Genomic DNA, 20122 nt, shown 5'->3' with positions numbered 1-20122 from the left:
GAGACAGACAGAGCATGAGCAGGGGAGGGGCAGATTGAGAGGGAGACACAGAACCTGAAGCAGGCTCCAGGCTCCAAGCTGTCAGCACAGAGCCTGACTGAGATGACTTTTAATGAGAGGATAGAGAAATGACACATTTGAACAAGGCTCATTTCCAGGGACATGAAGAAACTCTGCAAATAGGGCTGAAAGTCTGACAAGGTCTCTTCTTTGTGTCCGTAAAATTGATTTGAAAATCATTACCAGATCTTAATGACGTCAGTGTACTTCATTCAAATTCAACCAGTAAGTCCCTAGGTACCTTTTCATGCTTGGATCCAATTAGGAGGTAAGTCGGACCTTGGTCTTTGGGATGGATCACGATGGTGTAATGTGTGGATAATAGACTTCGCCCACTGGCTTCATAATCTTCATCTGAATCACAGGATCTGTCAACCTCTTCAACTTTAGCTTCCCAGAGTTTGATCTGACCTAAAGGAAACTAAAGTAAATGTTAGTAATCTTGAGGAAGGCACTTTCTAGATCTTTTCCTACTAAAATTTTTCATAGTCCTTTTCATTCTTACCTATATAAAGCATACTTTTTTTTTTCAATGAATGCCCAAAGACAATTGGGTTATCCACATTGTTACAAAAGTAGTGGTCACAAGTAAAATACCCAATTATAATATAAAAGAACAGTCTGAATAGCAGACAAGAAGCTAGTTCTGTACGGTGGTTTGGATTATTCATTACACTGAAATGACCCATTACCTACTCAAACAATTATGTAACTCAGTCAAAATATTCATTTGACTTTCCCCCCACAGAACTGATGTGATGATTAAGGTATTGGATCAAAAGGACAAGCGTAGACCAAGTCTCAATGCTATTCATAGAAAAAGTGACAAGGTTAGGCAGCTGATACGAAGAAGTGTGATTAATTACCATCTTAAAGCCAATGTGTTTCAAGGATATTTATTAACATATGGAATCTATCATGAAGCAATGCCATGATTTCTTCCATTTTACTTTAAGAGTAAGAAAAAGTTCCTAAAACTGATTTACATTAAATTTTTACCTACTTTTATTGACAAAAGCCATCCTATCTGCTGTGTTGAATATTTAGCACATTTGTTTTAAAACTTTTGTTTTAATTAAGTACAATTTATTCCAGGAAAACAAAAGGTCTGCTTCAGATTTACAGCTTCTAAAATATTTTATCAGGTTTGCAATTGCAGTCTGAAAATGTTTGTTCTAACCTAGGGATATTTACCAATATCCATTTTCATCCTCAGGCCCGGGGCTCAGTGTGGGGCTCTCTTCCCACCTGCACTCACTTTCCAGGTGGTCTCATCCAAGCTCATGGTTTTTGTGGCAGCATAATTAGCTGTCCTCATGTTTATAACTACAGACTCACTATCTCTACTTAGCTGTCTAACAGCATCTCAAACAACCTACTCTGCTCAGTCTCCTCTAAGTTGTTGGCAACATTATCTTTCCAGCTATTTAGGTCCCAAACCTTGACATCGACACTGACCGTCTCACTACTCCTCAAATACATGAGGCATGCTCCCACCTCAGGGCCTTTACACTTGCTATTCCTAGCATGTTATTGCCTGAAATATCCACATGGCTACTCTTTTACTTCCTTCAGAGCCTAATTAAAACATTAGCTTCTCAGTGAGGTCTTACCTGTATATCTTAACTGAAATATTACCTGCCTAATAGCTGATTAATAGTAAAAAATGATTTAATTCATTTAATTAAACTTGTTCTCTTTCATGAAAGCCATGACTTCTCATTAAATTAATAAGTATTTTCTCAGTAGTCACTCTGTGCAAAGCACTCTGGGCACTGAATGAAGAAAATTTGCTTTTGAAGGAAAAACGCAAAATTAACTTACCTACACTTTCAGAAAAAGACAAGCAGTAAGAGCCAAATAAATAAATAAATAAATAATAAATACTATTTTTAATTTACTGAATAAATACAATTTTATTTATTAAATATATTTATTATACATTTATAGCAGAAGATTTGTAACAATAAGTAGCAAGCTTTTAAAAATGGGAAAAAGAAAACTAAGTCTACTGTGATAATATATGACAATCCTACCCTAATTGTGTGCTTTAGATATATCCCTATGAAAATCGAGGTTTCATCCATCCGAATATTTAAAGACCATTATTCATTTTAACCAAAGGATTCACCAAGCCTCCATAAACAGTAAACAGACCTAGTGCTTTTAACTATTTTGACTGAATAAAAGAAGACGCTAATCCAGATTAAAAACAAATCGTTTCTGAAACATCTCTCGCAAAAAGGAAGTAGGTCTATATGGATTCACAAGCATTCTCAATACTTTTCTAGTGATTACAATGGAATTCTACTCATCCATCTACTTCTTCTGACTCCTTTCTTCTGTGACCAACCTTATCCACTTTTATTACATTATTACTAATTATTAGTGAGAATAAGTTCTCTTCTAGCAAAATTTAAATAAATTTCTATGTTTAAAACAAATGCTTATTATAGGAAGTATAGAAAGATATAGGAAAAGAGAATGTAAAAAATCATCCATAAATTCTGCCATCACAGATAATTACTCAATATTTTGGGACAGTTCTTTCCCATCTTCTGCTATGCATATTTTTACATAGATGTGCCGGCCTGAGAATTATAAACTCAGCATCCCAACCATCCACTCCTAAAATCTCCCTGTAACTGCAGAAGAGAAGTTGGGAACTACATCTGTCGGAATCCCCTTCCCTCCAGGGTTCTCAGCTAGAGCCTGCCTCTGAGATAATCTACATGAGGTGTGGAGCGTAAGGGGAAGGAGAAGTTGTTACTCTCTTGAGACACTTGCAGTCAGATGTGTGGGCTGATGTGAGAGTCACAGAGCTTTCTCCTAAGCTGTTGGGGACGAACTGCCTCTGTGCTTTGGGTCAGGATTATACTGAATGTAGAATTTTATATTGTGCTTATTTTATATTCTTATGTAAGCATTTCCTACATTACTTCGGAGGTATAATTTTTAATAGCTCTGTTAATTCCCATCCCATGAGCAACACCGAGAACAAAGGCATGCATTTTAAATACAGCTGGTTGGAACTGAGAGTGCAGTCTGAAAATGCAGCAGAGAAGTAACTAACTGACCTACGTGATGTGGTCCCTGGATCAAGAAGCCTGGTCTCATTGATGTAGAAATTAGTCACAGGCTGCCATTCTGTGGGGCTCGCATCAGTATTTTATGCAAGTACTTTCGGCACATGTTGATCCAATTTTTAGTTTCAGTAATCCAAATGAGGTACTCCAAATGAGGAGTACCCACAATGATAGCCAGGCATACACTTCACCTGTGAAAGCTATCCCATCTTTTTCTTTTTTTTATTTATGTATTTTTGAGAGAGAGAGAGAGACAGAGAGCAAGGGAGGGACAGGGGGAAAAAGAGAGAGAGAGAGAGAGAAGAGAATCCCAAGCAGGCTCCACGCTGTGAGCAAAGAGTCTGATGTGGGCCTTGATCCCATGAACCATGAGATCATGACCTGAACTGAAACCAAGAGTTGGATGCTTAACCAACTGAGCCACCCAGGCACCCCTCCCATCTTTGTACTCTGAAAGTGTACCCATGACTGGAGATAACTCAAGTTCTTTTGGGGATGAGATGAGTTTAAAAATGAATACAGGGGCGCCTGGGTGGCGCAGTCGGTTAAGCGTCCGACTTCAGCCAGGTCACGATCTCGCGGTCCGTGAGTTCGAGCCCCGCGTCGGGCTCTGGGCTGATGGCTCAGAGCCTGGAGCCTGTTTCCGATTCTGTGTCTCTCTCTCTCTCTGCCCCTCCCCCATTCATGCTCTGTCTCTCTCTGTCCCAAAAATAAATAAACGTTGAAAAAAATTTTTTTAAATGAATACAAGGATATAAACAGGTAGAGGATGGATAGATAAGTGGTATCTAGGGATTTGAGAGCCTGGGACAGGACTGGAATCTTTTCCCTCCCCAGATTTTCTTTCCTATCTTGCTGTTCCCTTCATTCAGAACCTGGGCAAATATAAGAAATCGACAGCTTAGAATGGGGAAGATTTTTCTCTTCTAAGACAAAGACACATTAATTAAAAGTTGCCAAGGGTTATAATTAAGAGTCAAGACCCTTGTAGGTGTGTGGTTACCCCAGTAATAAATTTTTGCAAGATTTCAACCTTATCAAACACTCTGAAGGTTTTGTTAGCAACGGAAGAGTGAAAGAGAAAATTTAAGCCACAACAAAGAAATGCCTCTAATCGGCTTATTAAAAATATATACATACCTTATCTTCTTGGCTACGAAAATAATACAATGTTTTTCCTATAAGCGTACACCAGACTCTCTTGGAGTAGCCATGCTTTACCTGAAATCATATTTCAAAGAATTACAAATGTAGCATATACACTCCACCTGAAACTGTACTCGTATCCAGTTCGCTCAAGGTATAAATATTCCAACTAGATTGTCCAAATGCAGTTTAAGATTTACCTGTTTGGCTTTAGTGCTCACCATTCAACTCTTAACAAATTTTTGCTGTATGTCAAGTACGATGCCTCTAGGGCTAAGAAGTCAAAGACGAACAAAACAAGATGCCCATTTCACAAGTAAGTTTATGTCACAATTTCTGTGTTTTACAGATTTTCAGTAATCTTGTGGCTCTCTGGGTTAACCCCCTAATAATGTCAGAAATGAGAAGATTAAAACCTAAAAAAATTCTAGTGCTTTCCCAAATATTAAAGATTCACTCTTCAAAACATCTGATGCCTTCTCCAGAAGGATTCATGCAAAATATTAAAATCTATAATTATATACTGAGTACTGCCTATGTGTCAGGAAATATGTCAAGTGAGTGGGACAGAATTTGATTCTACCTCTTGACTTTGAATAGTTAGAGATTGCTCTAGGGTCTGTGCATTTTATAATTTAAGCGAAGGGACTCAGGAAGGCCTTGCTGACATTGAGTCAAGGCTCTGAAGGAGGTGGATGAGCCATACAGTCATCTGAGGGAAGAACACTGGACAAAGGGATATGGTATGGCCGGGAGATGGTGTGTCTGAGACTGAGCAAGTGAGGCGAGAGGTCGCCGTGGAAGGGACATGAAGGGTGGGGGTGGGAGGCATGCATGTCTTACAGGGCCCTTGTAATGACTTACACTGAAATGGACTGTTCTGACAGGAATACACTGAGAAGAAAAGAAATAACTTCCATAATAGAGTTTACAGGAGGCAAGTCACCCGAGTAGAAAGGCCTGTTTTTTGAGGTCAAATGGACCAAAGCTTCAACTGCAGTTCTGCGTCATGCTAGATGCATGTCCTCAGGCAACTGACTTAACCTTTCAGCCTTCTGGTCCATAATGTGGGATTATTGTATACCTTATTGAGCTGATGTGATGACCAAGGGAGAAAAGTAAATAAAGGATAATAGTAGTTACTCAATAAATGCTTCCTTCCTCACTATGAATAAGGCGCAGTAAAACCACATGTTATTTAAACCCACACACATAGCCAGACTTTGGGCTGTGGTCTTAAGCAAACACCACCATCCAACAGTTTGATGGATTTAGAATTCGCTCGAGCAAAAACAAAAAAGGTTTCATTTGGCAAGACATATTTCAGTTTAATTAAAGTTAGAAACAGATATTTATAGATAAATATCCTGTAAGTTTTAAACAGTTTGTATCACCCAGTTCTTTTTCTTTCTCTCTTCCTTTCTTCCTTCCTTTCTTTCTTTCTTTCTTTCTTTCTTTCTTTCTTTCTTTCTTTCTTTCTTCTTTTAAACAAAACCCAGAAGGGCCTCTCATCAAAACTGGAGTACAATGCATCTGGCTGTAGAGAGCATACTTTTGAAATGATTTATCTTTAGAGTAGCACAACATGTACCTTTGAAGAACTACAAGTTAACAAAGGCCATTGCCAATTCACTGTAAAAACCGTGTTTTAAAAACACAGTCTATCTTTATGGTGTACGTCTGATTGTATTAGAATTTCTTAAAACTCTAACTTATTCTGAAAAACTCATAGTAAAGCAAATTATGATAGAAGAATCCTCATAAAAATTTAAAGGCAACCTCCAACCCTAGGGCTTCGGCAAACAAAGTAACTGAGTCATTTTTTTACCTTGGATCTATAACAAAGGGACTTCCTATCAGTTTTGTCTGAAACTTTTTTTTACATTTTTTTTTTCAAACGTTTTTTATTTATTTTTGGGACAGAGAGAGACAGAGCATGAATGGGGGAGGGGCAGAGAGAGAGGGAGACACAGAATCGGAAACAGGCTCCAGGCTCCGAGCCATCAGCCCAGAGCCTGACGCGGGACTCGAACTCACAGACCGCAAGATCGTGACCTGGCTGAAGTCGGACGCTTAACCGACTGCGCCACCCAGGCGCCCCTGTTCTGTCTGAAACTTTAAAGACACGGTATATCATACCCTGATTAGCCTCTGTCATCACATAAAATATAAACTGCCACAGTCGTCTCTCCTCTCGTAAACATTCATGCCTCCAGCATTCTCCACCATAAATCCTGTCACCAGTGTTCTGACTTCCAAATTGAGGTGAAAGTCTTGTGATAATAATGCCTCGCATTTTGGGAGTGTTTATGATGTGCCAGACACTGTTCTAAAGGACTTTATAAGCTTAAATAATTCATTTCATCCTCGGGGCACCTCGGTGGTTCAATTGGTTAAGCATCCGACTTCGGCTCAGGTCATGATCTTGCAGCTCGTGGGTTCGAGTCCCACGTCAGGCTCTGTGCTGACAGCTCAGAGCCTGGAACCTGCTTCAGATTCTGTGTCTCCCTCTCTCTGCCCCTCCCCCCCGCGCACATACACACACACACACACACACACACTCTCTCTCTCTCTCTCTCTCTCTCTCTCTTAAAAATAAACATTAAAAAATTAAAACAAATTTCAATCTTCCCAACACCCTGTGAGGTTGTCACTATGATTATCCTTCCACTTTACAGATGAAGACAGTAAGGCAAAGAGCCTGCAAGCAACCTATTCAAGGTCACACAAGGGCAAGTGGCAAAGCCAGGACTTGCGCCCATGCTCTTGCCCTAGCCTCTTTCCCTCACTGCCTCTCTACATCCTTAACTCGCAGTTTCATGCTCTCTTCATTTCCACTAACTTTTGGTGTGCCTCCATTTTTGTCCCTCCATCCCCTCCGCCACACCCTCGACTTTTTTTCTTCACTGGAAACTGCTCCACTTTTGAAACTGACATTTTATTCTCTGATTTCAACCTTCTTCCCCTCCTTCCTTCTCTCCTTATTCACACCACTCCTGTTCTTTGACCTCTTTCCAAACAGTAAGTCCCCTGATTCTTCCATTTTATTCCAGTTTATCAGTTCTCTCCTGGCCTCTCTTCCCTTCCTCCCAATCTTGGGTCCTGGTTTGGTCACAAAACACTTCTTACTCCAAGGGCTGGGATTGTGTCGCATTCTCTGCTTCGAACATATACACTCAATACAATTTCATCTCCATTTGCTTTTAGGTAATCCAGTGAAGAGTGTGGGAAGAGAGAGGGAAGGTTATGGGGGGCTTTCTGCCATAACATTAGCCATAGTTAACAACTTAAAATTGGGTGATAAATATATGAGGTTTGTGTTATTATTCCTTCTACTTCCACACATTTGAAAATGCCCAGAATGAAACATTAATTTCAAATCATCACCTTGATAGGCATGTATAAAGCAAGTAAAGTTAATTACAGAATCTAGGTGGTGGGAATATGGGTGTTCACTATAAAACTATCTTCCAACTTTTCTGCGTAATTGAAAATTTACATAATAAAATATTAGAAAAAAATGACTATCCTCACATTGCTACAATGTAAATTCTCTGCTCCTATTTCTGGGCATCTGAAGATGTAAGAGAAAAATAACAAGTTCCAATCACTAAAGTCAGGTGGGTCCTAGTAACACTTAGCAATCTTTCTATTTGCCCTTGAGTATATCCCTATGTCCCTGATTATTCTCAATCCTTTCCCTCATTCTCACTACATAATTTTGTCTTATGGAGTAATCTTCATCAAGAAAATTGATGATATCAGGCGTGATCTCATTCAATGCCCGACAAACTTAGATATTCATCCTTCCTCGCCTTTCTGCCAGTCCAGCCCTTCCACCCTACCCACCATGCCCACTCACCATGCCTCCCCACTTTGCCTACCACCACACTTGCCCACTATGGCCTTCCACCATGTCCTTCTGCCATGCCCTTCCACCATGCCCGCCCACCATGTCTTTCCACCATGTCCTTCCACCATGCCCGCCTACCATGCATACCCACCATGATCACCCACCATGTCCTTCCACTATGCCCTTCCACCATGCCCATCTACCATGCCCACCCACCATGCCTGCCTGCCATGATCGCCCAACATGCTTGCCCACTATGCCCTTCCACCATTCCTGCCCACCATGCTCACCCACCATGCCTGCCTACCATGTCCTTCCACCATGCCCACCTACCATGCCGACCAACCATGCTCGCCCACCTACTTCTTTTGAGCTTCATTTCCCACTTCTCCCCATCCTGGCTTCTTCCTCTCAGTTTGCAAACTCAAGGTATGCCTTTCCTGTCCTAAAAATGCCTCTCCTGACACCATGTTCCCTTCAGCTTCATTCCCTCTAATGTGCTGGACCAGGTGGACAGTACTCTGAACTCAAATACTGCACTTACTCATCAACCCTTTGTCCTTCAACACACTGCAATGTGCCTTGCTTGCGAGCACTCCACTGCCTGAAGACCCCTCCCACCCAGTCACGCACTCCACTTCCATGATCCCATTACCTACTCTCCAGGGTCTCTTCGCATATCTCCTTTGTATGCTCTCAGCTTTTGTAAAACCCAGTGTTCCAGCAGGAGGCCCCCACTCTTCCACCACACACGTGTCCCTGGGAGACTTCTGTCATCGTCATGAATTCAACCACTACATCCATGCTGAGAATTCCCCAAATTCTTCTCTCCAACCCAGCCTCCTCCTCTGATGTAGACTCATTGGCACTGCTTGACGGACTTCTTAATTCTTAACTCAGGTGTCCTCAAAGCTCTAAAAATTGGCATGGTCCAAAATAACCTTTGAATTATCCTAAAACTGTTCCTCCTCCCTGAGCTGTCTTATGTGGCACCATCTTTCACACAGCCAACCATTTGCACTTCCTAACCCTGAATTCAACCAATCTAACTGAAGACTTTACCTCCTCTCATTATTTAAATTCACCTTCCCCTCTCTTTCCCTATGACCAGCTCAGCATCTCGTCCCCTTCACAAGAACAACTTCTGCTAACTGTTTTTAGAACTTCTTTCCACCTTGCCCCCTGCAAATCCACCTTCCTCTCAGCAGAGTGATCTATTAGCAACATGAACATGCCCCTGCCTCTGTTACAAACCTGAAGCGTTCCACATCATGTTCAGGGTGAAGAATAAAGTCTTTAACAAGACAAAAAGTCCCTCCATGACCAGGCCCCTCCACCTTGTTCTCCAAAGGACATGTTTTCAGCGTATATGGCAGCGCTTTGAGATACTGTCTTTGTTCCCACTGTCTCCTAGCCTGGGATACCTTCCCTGCCCATTTCCATTTGGTGTAACGATTCCTTCTCTTCCCTGAAGACTCAACACAAATAAATCTTCTCTGAGAAGTTGTTCCTGATCCCACAGCCTAAATTAGATTTCCCTGTGACCTTACCATGCCTCTCATAATTGCACTTGGTACATATTATAATATGCTAAGTCCCTTTCTTTCCCAATAGATTATGCGGCTCTTTGAGGAATGGGGGGTGGGGAGGGGCCAATGGCCTATTCATGTTGATATCCTCCAGCCCATTGGCTGGCATGTGGTAACTACTCAATAATTTTTTTTTTTAAATAAATGACTTTTTATACAGAAAATGTTCTTCCTAAGTATTAAAAGTTGCAAGAGTGAATATCCAGAATCAAATTAGTCAAGTTCTTAATATCTACCTACATATTTCTGTACTTAATAACAACGTGACAGCCTGAGAAAACGTCCTCCCCTGCAAAGTATTCAAGTGCTGTTCTGCAGTAGCTTAAATTGTAGCCTGAGTGTGAGCTCAGAACAAGTCACTCAGAATAACTGAGGCAAGAGTTTCTCTTATAAGGCTCTGAGGGCGACAATATGGGGGTGGACATGAAAATGGTAGGAAGGAAACCTAATAAGCATCCTGTCTATAAACCCAAATGGTTTAGTCATCTGATAATCACATCTACTTATGCTCATTTAAAACGCAAGTATGAAATGGGACGCAGGGAATAGCAGAAATGTAACATGCAGAAACTGACAATGCCATGTGGGTAAAGTAAAAACAATCAAACAAACACACGGTGGAACAAGTAACCAACCCTTAGCCACAGGATCATAGTAAAGTCTAAGGGTTTGATACACATGGTCCTTGAAACAGGAAGACAACTAGTTATTATGAATTATAGTAAGAATATGATTTAAAGCATCACTGTGTTCACTGGAAAGTATATATTTGCATAATACTAAGAAGTTTCTAAGTCATCAGTAACTGAAAAAATATTTTCATGGTACTGTAACATTTTGGAAAAAACAGAGCACAACTCGGTGAATTTTTTCTCCTACTTTTGGTGTAGCTGGTCAATCTTTGTAAATATTACTGAATAGCACCCACATTAATGCTAGCTATGGTGACATAACTCTTCTAAATCTAATTTTTTTTTTCAACGTTTATTTATTTTTGGGACAGAGAGAGACAGAGCATGAACGGGGGAGGGGCAGAGAGAGAGGGAGACACAGAATCGGAAACTGGCTCCAGGCTCTGAGCCATCAGCCCAGAGCCTGACGCGGGGCTCGAACTCCCGGACCGCGAGATCGTGACCTGGCTGAAGTCGGACGCTTAACCGACTGCGCCACCCAGGCGCCCCTAAATTTTTAACTTATGTAAACAAAGCACATGAAGGATGAGTGGTTACTCAGAGGTTATTTTTGTGTGTAATACTTTATGCGTAAATATTTTATTATATTTTTAAGAGTGACCAATTTTTAAGTTTAAAAATAATATTTATCTTAGGATTCTTACTCTTTCTAAAAAAACTTAGAAAACAGAATTAAGCAAGAATAAAATCACATAGCGCTAACCAATATGTCTTGGTATATTTCATATTCAGACCCTTTTCTATAGATGCATATAATAAAGTGGGATAATAATATAATACTGCATTCTATTTATTTTATCACCTAACAGTGTGTCATAACATATTCCTATAGCACTAAATATTCTTTTACAATATTTAAAATGGCTGCATAGTAGGAGTGCCTGGGTGGCTCAGTTGGTTAAGTGCCTGACTCTTGATTTCTGCTCAGGTCATGATCTCACGGTTCATGAGTTCGAGCCCTGCAGTGGGCTCTGAGCTGACAGCACAAGGCCTGCTCGGGATTCTCTCTCTCTCTGCCCTCCCTCACTCATGTGTGCTCTCTTTCTCTCAAAATAAATAAACTTTAAAAAATAAAAAATAAATAAAATGGCTGCATAGTAAAGCATTATCTGATTATATGTACTTATTTAAACTATCCCTACTCTACATTTAAGTTGATCCCAATTTGTCTTTGTTATAAACCATGCCATGCATGTAATCTTTCTGGGGCAATGGAAACATTCTGTATCTTGACAGAGTGACTGTAAATATTTGTCAAAACTCATCAAACTCTACATTTAAGATCTGCATTTTAGTGTATGCTAATTATATCTCATTTTTTAAAAATAGGAAAAAAATAAACCATGCTGTGATAGACATTCTTATACTTAAATATTTGGCAAATTAAAACCATTTCCTAAGTATAAATTTCTTGGACTGAGATTGCTGAATGAAAAGGTCTGTATAAATGTTTTTAAACATTTAACATCCATTCATTTGTTCATTCAAAAGCATTCACTGAATTAACACTTGGATCAAGACACTGCCAAATTCCTTTTTTTTTTTCCAAATTGCCTTCTAAAGTAATAAGCTCACTCATTTTGTGTCAATACTATGTTTCATAATTTTAAAAAATATCCACCCTTTGACCAGATTTTTTTTAAGTTTATTTATTTATTTTGAGAGAGAGTGCGCAAGCAGGAAGAGAAAGAGGGAGAGAGAGAGAATTCCAAGCAGGCTCCTCCCTGTCCGCGCAGAGCCCGATACGGGTTAAAACTCACAAATTGTGAGATCACGACCTGAGCCAAAACCAAGAGTCAGACGCTTGACCAACTAAGCCACCCTGGCGCTCCCAGAGTTTTTAAAATATCGTTTGTATTTTTTCCGTCTACCAGCTCTACTTCTTTCCCATTGTGTCCTTCGTTCCTTTCCCCCCACGTTGGTATTTATCCTTTACTTATTGATTAGAAAAGCTTGGTTTTTACACATTTTAAATGCTTTCCCAAGCTTTTCAACTGTCTTTTCAAAATTCCGCTTAGGGAATTTTTGATGGTTAGAACACTTGGCATCATAAGCAAAAGACACTTCCCACCCCAAGATAATATAAATTTTCAATACACATACTCTCTGACACCCACTTACGATCAGTGGGGCTGACTCCCCAGCTGCCCAGGACACTGCACTGTACTAAAGTTCCTACCTTGGTGAGCAATCCCTTCACCGTGGGTTTGCCCTCAGGCTGCAGAAAATGTGGGTCGGCAGCTTGTACTCGGAGAACATTCTGCAATACTTTAATCCATTCTTCCAATATATTGGGAGAATCTGCAGTCAGATAGTAGGTGTGTTTTTCAGTGGTCAGCTGGAACGGGGTGAGAAAGAGATAGGAAAGGAAACTCTGAAGATTTAGGATTATTAGCATTTCCCTGTCTCTCCTAAAAACAACATTAATTAACATAGAAACAGACATGCCGTACCTTGAATCCTAGGTGCTAAATAAATGACTCCACAGATAATTTAGAATAGTTTAACCAGATTGTGAGAATTACAGTAATTAACTTTGTGTTGAAATCATTGTTTTCACTTTAGTTTAAAGTTTTTCAGAGTGTTAAACTTTTGCGTCATCATTTTTTATTTGGCTTATTTGTTACATTTTCTTTTTCTCCTTTAAATGTGCTACAGTCTCCCAGCTGTTGAAGTGAGCAGTAGCATGACTGGAGACTGTAATAAAATAATACATTTTTTGCAAATAAAGAGGAATTATTTGTTATAGAAATAAAAATCAAATATAAATAAAATAAGAAGTCCTTGCTTATAAAGAAGAGAAATTCTTACAACTAACATGTGATCGGATATTATGAATTAGCAATGTTTCAGTCTCAAATGAACCACATTTTGAAATTTCCAAATATTTCAGAACTTTGTAGATTATTCTTATCTGCCATGCTTCCAGACAAAGCTTTCCTTCTACTTTTCTCCCTTCTACTTTTTTGGGCAGTTCTCAGGTATTAATTATCTCTTGAAAACATAGACAATGAGCCTTTCTGATAAATGTTCATTATACCCTCTGAAGGAGCAAGATAAGAAAATAATAATAATTATTATTTTAAAAATATTTTTAAATTTATCTATTTTAAGACAGAGAAAGTTGGGAAGGGGCAGAAAGGGAGAGGGAGGGAGAGAAAGAATCCCAAGCAGGCTTTGCACTGTCAGCACAGAGCCCAACACAGGGCCTGAACCCACGAACCATGAGATCATGACCTGAACTAAAATCAGAGGGTGGATGCTTAATTGATTAAACCACCATGAGCCCCAAGAAAATATTAATTATTGAAGGTATTTCAGATAAAGTATCTGAATTTATTTATTTAATTTTCTTTTAATGTTTATTCATTTTTGAGAGAGAGAGAGAGAGAGAGAGAGAGAACAAGCAGGGGAGGGGCAGACAGAGAGGGAGACACAGAATCCGAAACAGGCTCCAGGCTCTGAGCTGTCAGCACAGAGCCCAATGCAGGGCTCAAACTCACAGACTGGGAGATCATGACCTGAGCTGAAGTTGGACACTTAACGGACTGAGCCACTCAGGCACCCTAAAGTGTCTGAATTTAAATCACATATGCCAAACTATCTCAACAGCCTGTGTTTTAAATTTAACAGATTCCTAGCAAGACTGGTTTTATGTGTGGGTGAATGGCCAGCAGCTATGTCTAGGGTGTGATTCGGTAGGAGGTAGGACAGCCTTCTTCTCACCAGTATCTTTCCCACTTAGGTGTTATAACAGCTGGAGTTCATAGAAGAAATGGCATTTTCCAGTTCTTTATCAAAATGCAAATCCTCCTGAATTTAGTAGTACATCAAACTAATAACATCTTATTGGTAATTCATTTCTCAGATAAGCCTTCCCTAAAATAGCCGGACAGGTTAAGAGCTGAGAATAGCTGGAAGATGAAGTATAGGGGAAGAAGAATGTAAGGGACAAGGGCAAAGGAAGGGTAGTGGACAGTTACTTAACACAAACCTAGTTTATAATGTAGTTTGAACTGAGAAGGCCTGGGGTTTCACACATTTTTGAGGAATCACACTTAACACAAAGTGAATAAAGAAACATTGAATGGGGGCGCCTGGGTGGCTCAGTCGGTTAAGCATCCGACTTCGGCTCAGGTCATGACCTCACGGTCCGTGAGTTCGAGCTCTGCGTCGGGCTCTGTGCTGACAGCTCAGAGCCTGGAGCCTGCTTCGGATTCTGTGTGTCCCTCTCTCTCTGACCCTCCCCCGTTCATGCTCTGTCTCTCTCTGTCTCAAAAATAAATAAACATTAAAAAAAAAAAAAAAAAGAAACATTGAATCATCCAATCTCCTATTAGCTTGAATAACCAAGAATTGAATTTTACATGATACAAAAAAGAAAAAGCAAAAAAAAAAAAAAAGTACCTGAACTGTTTGTTTGTTATCTCCTCTTAAAATACTGCAGGTTGCGCTAAGTTCAATATGGCCCTGGGGTTTTCTAATTACGTCACTCTGTAGGAAAGGAAGAAAACGAAACATAAAGGGACTGCCTGTAATAGTAATAGTAAGAAATGTTTTGTATAATTAATTGCATTACAGGAAAGAATATCAGGAGCTTGATTTACAGTTTGAGGAATTCAGTTCTAAAGGGTAAGTGCTTTCCACTCACCGGAGATTTATAGTAAAGTAATTCACCACCTTTGAGAACGAACCACCTCCTCTTCCATGTCTTGACTTTACCACTCATTTTTAATAAATAGCCAGATTTTTCCAGGGGTTCCTAATTAAAAAGAAATTTTAAAAATTTAAATTTCATTTTAGAGGCTCAAACTAAGAACATTCATTGATTTTTTTTTTTTTTTAAACCTGAATCAGTGTTTACATTTTTCCCGTTATCACTGGAAGATGAGCAAGTTTTAGGAAGCTTCTGCTCTGGCTGTGAGTATTCTGTGTCTGTGGGGTAAGCATCTGGGGGAATGGCATAGTCACTTTCAGAAGCCACAGAAGAAAGAGACACACCTAGATGAATAAAGAAATAAATTAGGTCGATATTTAATAATCAGGTGGTCCAAATGCCAGCTGTGAGTTCTCCTAAGGAATACAGGTATTCCACAAAATCATCAGCCCTCCTAGACTATATTTATTCTCATACCTTCTGCCATAAAGAACTTTTAAAGCAAAAAACAGAACTAGAGGGTAAGGAATATCATGCAAACCTCCAAGGAATATAAATAATAGGAATATAAATATAAATATATAAATTATATATTTATATATAAATAGGAATATAAATGATATTCTTGTATGATCACAAGCACAGCTAATTTTACATACATAAACTATGTGCAATATATATACATAATAAAATACACGCAAAGATACTAATATGTCTTTTATTAAAGATTAAAAACATGTGTATTTTCGTATTGACTTATATAAGGCAAGCAGATGTTTGATTTCAGTTTATCAAGAGTTGTACAATCACATTTTAAACCACTTAGTTGTTGAAATCACTTTTAATTTATTTTACTTCTTAATATTTATTTTGAGAAAGAGAGGGTGTGTGCATATGCAACAGTGGGGGAGGGGCAGGGAGAGAGGGAGACACAGAATTCCAAGCAGGCTCCATGCTGTCAGTGCTGAACCTGACACAGGGCTCAAACCCACAAATTGTGAGACTATGACTTGAGCCGAGATCAAGAGTCAGACGCTTAACTGACTGAGCCACCCAGTAATCACTTCTAAAGTAATTCACATTAAAAAGAACTTCACAATTTCAGTAGTGTTTTTCATGAAAGTCCAATACTATTAGCTTATAAATTTTAAAAATCTTTTGTAAAAAAGAAGCAATAAGGCTTAACGATATAAACAGACTATTTCATTTGGCAGCAGCTACAAAGTAAAATTCAAGGGAACACTGTCACAATAATTCACTTGCCTTTTTCAGAAAATGACTAGCAAGTTGCAAGCCACATCTGGAGGGTCAATACAATTGGAAATTTTGAATATAATAAATAAAATCAAAGATTTGCATCATTATTCATTGCAATATCTAGCAATTTTTCAAAGTGTTTATTAACATTTAAGGGACTTGTTAGGACAATGTCACTATATCAATATTCTTGTCTATTTGACAAAGACAAGTAATAGTTGTTATAGTAGCAATACTTTTATATTTCATAGAATAACAGAAACTTAGACTTATATGGGACCTCAGAGATCATCCTGATTGGTGCCCTCATTCTCTAAGGAGACTAAGGTCCAGAGATTAAACTAAAACATTTATCCCAAGTCAAACAGCTGGGCAGGAGCAATGCTGGAGTGCTAATCTGGGGCGCCCGACCCCAGGGCCAGTGTGCTAGGCACTACCCCAGGTGTTAGGGAGAGAGCAGACAATAAAACAGAAAAATCTCTGCCCTCATGGAACATAGATTCTAGTTGGTAGAGACAGAAAAAAAACAGGCAGTAAGTGCTATGAAAAAATAAAACATAGAGCAGACTAGAGGGAATAGAAAGAGTTAGTAGATGGAGAAGAGCAAAGGACTGCAACTCGAATGCTGTGCTCAGGGTAGATCTCATTGAGAAGGCAGCGTTGGAGCAAAGCACCGTAGGATGTGCCCAAGTTAGCCCTATAGACATCTGGGGGGAAGAAAAGCAGGTAAAGGAAACAATCAGTGTGAAGGTCCTGAAATAAAAGCATGCCTGCCCTGTTATAGGAGCAGCAAGAGGGTGTAAGGAAGGAGAAAGGAGATGAGATCAAAGGCACAAAAGAGTCAGGTAACACCTTATAACCATTATGGGTCTTTGCAGTGTTTTGAGCAAAAGTGAGATGTAACCCAATACCAGCTGTTGGGAGCTAAGATAGGAGGAGTAAAGACCCCAATGACAGCCCCGAAGCTTAATAAAACCTATGGAAGCTGAGCAGTTCCAGTTGAAGTTGAGGGGCTGGGGATTACCTAAGGGTTCCGTGGAACATAATCTGAAAACCAACAGAGCATGCCGCATTACTTTTGTAAAATTCAGGTGTCATTCAGTGTGATTATCTCTTTCTGTAACCTCTACCTATGCCAAAAGTTTCTTCAAAATCCACTAAAAATCATAGACATGCCCAAAGTAAAGTTTTTGTTGGTTTCCATCTTAATATCAGGTTAACCACCAAATTTTTAGGTGTATTTTCTCCCATTTAGCAGCATAACAAATTTAGCTGAAATAAGTCTATCCCATAAATTATGCAAAATGCCACACGGTAACTATAAAAGAGAAACCTCATTTTGGTCAATTATTTTACTCTATTCCCATAATAAAGTGATCTCTCTCTCTTACAGATAGGGTAAGGTTAAAAAAAAAAAAAAAAGATCATGTGGCTTATATGGAATCACAAAAAAAATTAAGAAGAGAACTAGGACAAGAATATAAGCATCTCAGTCTTGGCTAATTCTCTTTTCACTTTGGTTTCAAGCAAGTACTTTGGCTTTTTTAAAAAGTCCTATTAGGTGGATGAAATTCCAGAATATCCTGAATTAAATACCCTGATTTATCTGGAGTTGTCTTGTGTGCCTGAGATTTTCCCTCACCTCGTTTCATTGCTCTGGGGCTGCCTGGCCCGCTTCGATTGCGCGTGTCTGACTCCGAAGTCCGGGAGCTGGATCTGGAACTATCTTCTTCCTCTGACCCAGAGGAGTCATCCAGGAACGGGCTGCTGCTTATTTGGGTTGCCTTCTAAAGAAAAGCACAGCGGCCTATCTGTGTCCCTCTCTTTTTAGATATAAAATGTTTCACCAGGAGTCACAAAATAAGATTTTTTAAGGGAATACAAGAATATCTTTTGGTATTATCAAAGTCATGTGGTTAAATCCCAAATTCTAATTAGCAAGGCGTTCGTCAAATATAAAAGATTCCTGGAAACATAGGCTGTTAATAGTTGAAAATACTTATTTTAATTAGGTACTTCAAGCAAGGAGGAGGGAACCCTGGCAGTGACAAAAAATCTTGCCAAATTAGGAATTTTCCCTACATCATTAATAGTGGTATTTCCTTTAAACAATTAACCACCGTGGAGGAGGTGGAAAATCACACGGGGTGTAACAAAAATGAGCCCAGACCTCTAATACTCTGAGAAGCATAAATATCTCCTCCGGATCTTTCCATTTCTTCTCTTTTTATGATATATTAGAGTGAGTGTCTAAAACTCCCTATAAAGGGAGAGTCTGTGTAAAATGTTAAGAATGGAATCTGGAGCTTAAATAAACAGTTTTCTCGATCCACCATGAAGAGAACCACATGTTTAGCAGTAACAATAATGACTTACCCCCTTCAAAGTTGTATACACTGGGGTTGTCATATTCTTGTATATCAGGGAGGTATAGAGTCCTGATGTGGTATAGGAGAGCAGAGGGGCAGAATCTGAAAGATAAGACAAAGTGATTTAAAAAACAAAAAACAAGAAACCTCTCTAGCACTTAGGTCTATTTCTTATGAATGTGAGCTAACAAAAGTTCCAATTAAAGAGAAGCTGGATTAACACACATGACTGTTCTCACATAGTCTGCTGTAAGGATATACTCTCTTGCATGGTTCATTATGTCCTCATGTATGTTACTTCCCCAACTAGACTGCATGCTCTTTGAGAGTAGGGATCATAGCTTTTATTTCTTCGGCAGGCATTTCTATGCAGGTCAGGCTGGGCAGAAATAACACAAACATCTGCTGATTCAGTGAGCAGTACCCTATGAAGATATTCTCCAATTATTCATAGCCCTGTTACTGACATGGTGTTAAAACATCATCATGCTTAAGTTTTTATCAGGTGAACCTCATGTTGAAAGTTTAGGAATATAATTTCCTGAATGGTAAGAACAGAACATTGCTGAGAAGAAATAGAACATCATTGGTTGCCTCTAAGATATGGATCAGAGGTAGGAAAGGGAGGCAGCTAGTGGAAAGAACCACAGGAAAACTTCTCTTTTTATTCCATACAGTTTTCTGTTGTTCGGTTTTACTTTTCATACTGGGAATACATTGCTTCTTTAAAAATTTTTTGAAGGAAAGAAAGAAAGAAAGAAAGAAAGAAAGAAAGAAAAGGGGAAGGGATGGGAAAGGAAAGGAAAGGAAAGGAAAGGAAAGGAAAGGAAAGGAAAGGAAAGGAAAGGAAAGGAAAGCAACGGGACAGTGAGTTTTAAACTCTGGAAAAAAGGACATAGAGACTGATATTTTTATAATTTTAAACAGCTGAAACTCACAGTTTCTTTGCTTTACCCTCTTTTAAATAAAAAACAAAAAGAGGTACTTTCTGCATCAGAATTGAACATATATGTGCCCCTATATTGGGTAACAATAAATTGCAATTTAAAATGTAAATCAGCAACCTTAGAAATCATTTTCTGAAATACATAATTCTATCTACTCCAATGGCTTCAAACATTTAGGCAATTCTTGGTTAGTGAAATGGCAATATAAAATCACTTATTTGTTTAAACATGTTTTATTGCAGTAAAAAACAACATAAAATTGACCACTTTATTTTTAAGTGTATGGTTCGGTTAGTGTTAATTATAGTCACATTGTTATGAAGCAAGTCTCCAGAACTTTTGTATCTTGCAAATCTGAAAGTCTATGCCAATTAAGCAACTATTCCCCCCCACCCACCACCACCCAGCCTGGGGTCACCACCCCTCCACTTCCTGTTTCTATGAATTTGACCACTTCAGAGATCTC

At 39.1% G+C, this 20122-nt stretch overlaps 1 protein-coding gene across 6 annotated transcripts in view; it reads right to left on the bottom strand.

Moving 5' to 3' along the window:
- The window catches only part of PLEKHH2 (pleckstrin homology, MyTH4 and FERM domain containing H2), a 114962-nt gene that overhangs the window by 41149 nt on the left and 53691 nt on the right, over positions 1 to 20122 (bottom strand). For all 6 annotated transcript variants that reach the window (XR_007150780.1, XR_007150781.1, XM_047852047.1 and 3 more), the window contains 8 exons: positions 18717 to 18811; positions 17983 to 18127; positions 15291 to 15427; positions 15078 to 15188; positions 14834 to 14920; positions 12606 to 12764; positions 4287 to 4367; positions 302 to 481 (listed from right to left, as the gene is read on the bottom strand). Coding sequence is in view for 4 of the 6 variants with exons in the window: in XM_047852047.1 (XP_047708003.1) it covers positions 302 to 481; positions 4287 to 4367; positions 12606 to 12764; positions 14834 to 14920; positions 15078 to 15188; positions 15291 to 15427; positions 17983 to 18127; positions 18717 to 18811 (995 nt within the window). In the remaining 2 variants the exon portion in view is untranslated. The remainder of the gene's footprint in view (positions 1 to 301; positions 482 to 4286; positions 4368 to 12605; positions 12765 to 14833; positions 14921 to 15077; positions 15189 to 15290; positions 15428 to 17982; positions 18128 to 18716; positions 18812 to 20122) is intronic.

The sequence above is a fragment of the Prionailurus viverrinus genome, chromosome A3, assembly GCF_022837055.1.
Source record: "Prionailurus viverrinus isolate Anna chromosome A3, UM_Priviv_1.0, whole genome shotgun sequence".
Classification (NCBI taxonomy): domain Eukaryota; kingdom Metazoa; phylum Chordata; class Mammalia; order Carnivora; family Felidae; genus Prionailurus; species Prionailurus viverrinus.
This window is presented reverse-complemented; position numbering and strand designations above follow the sequence as displayed.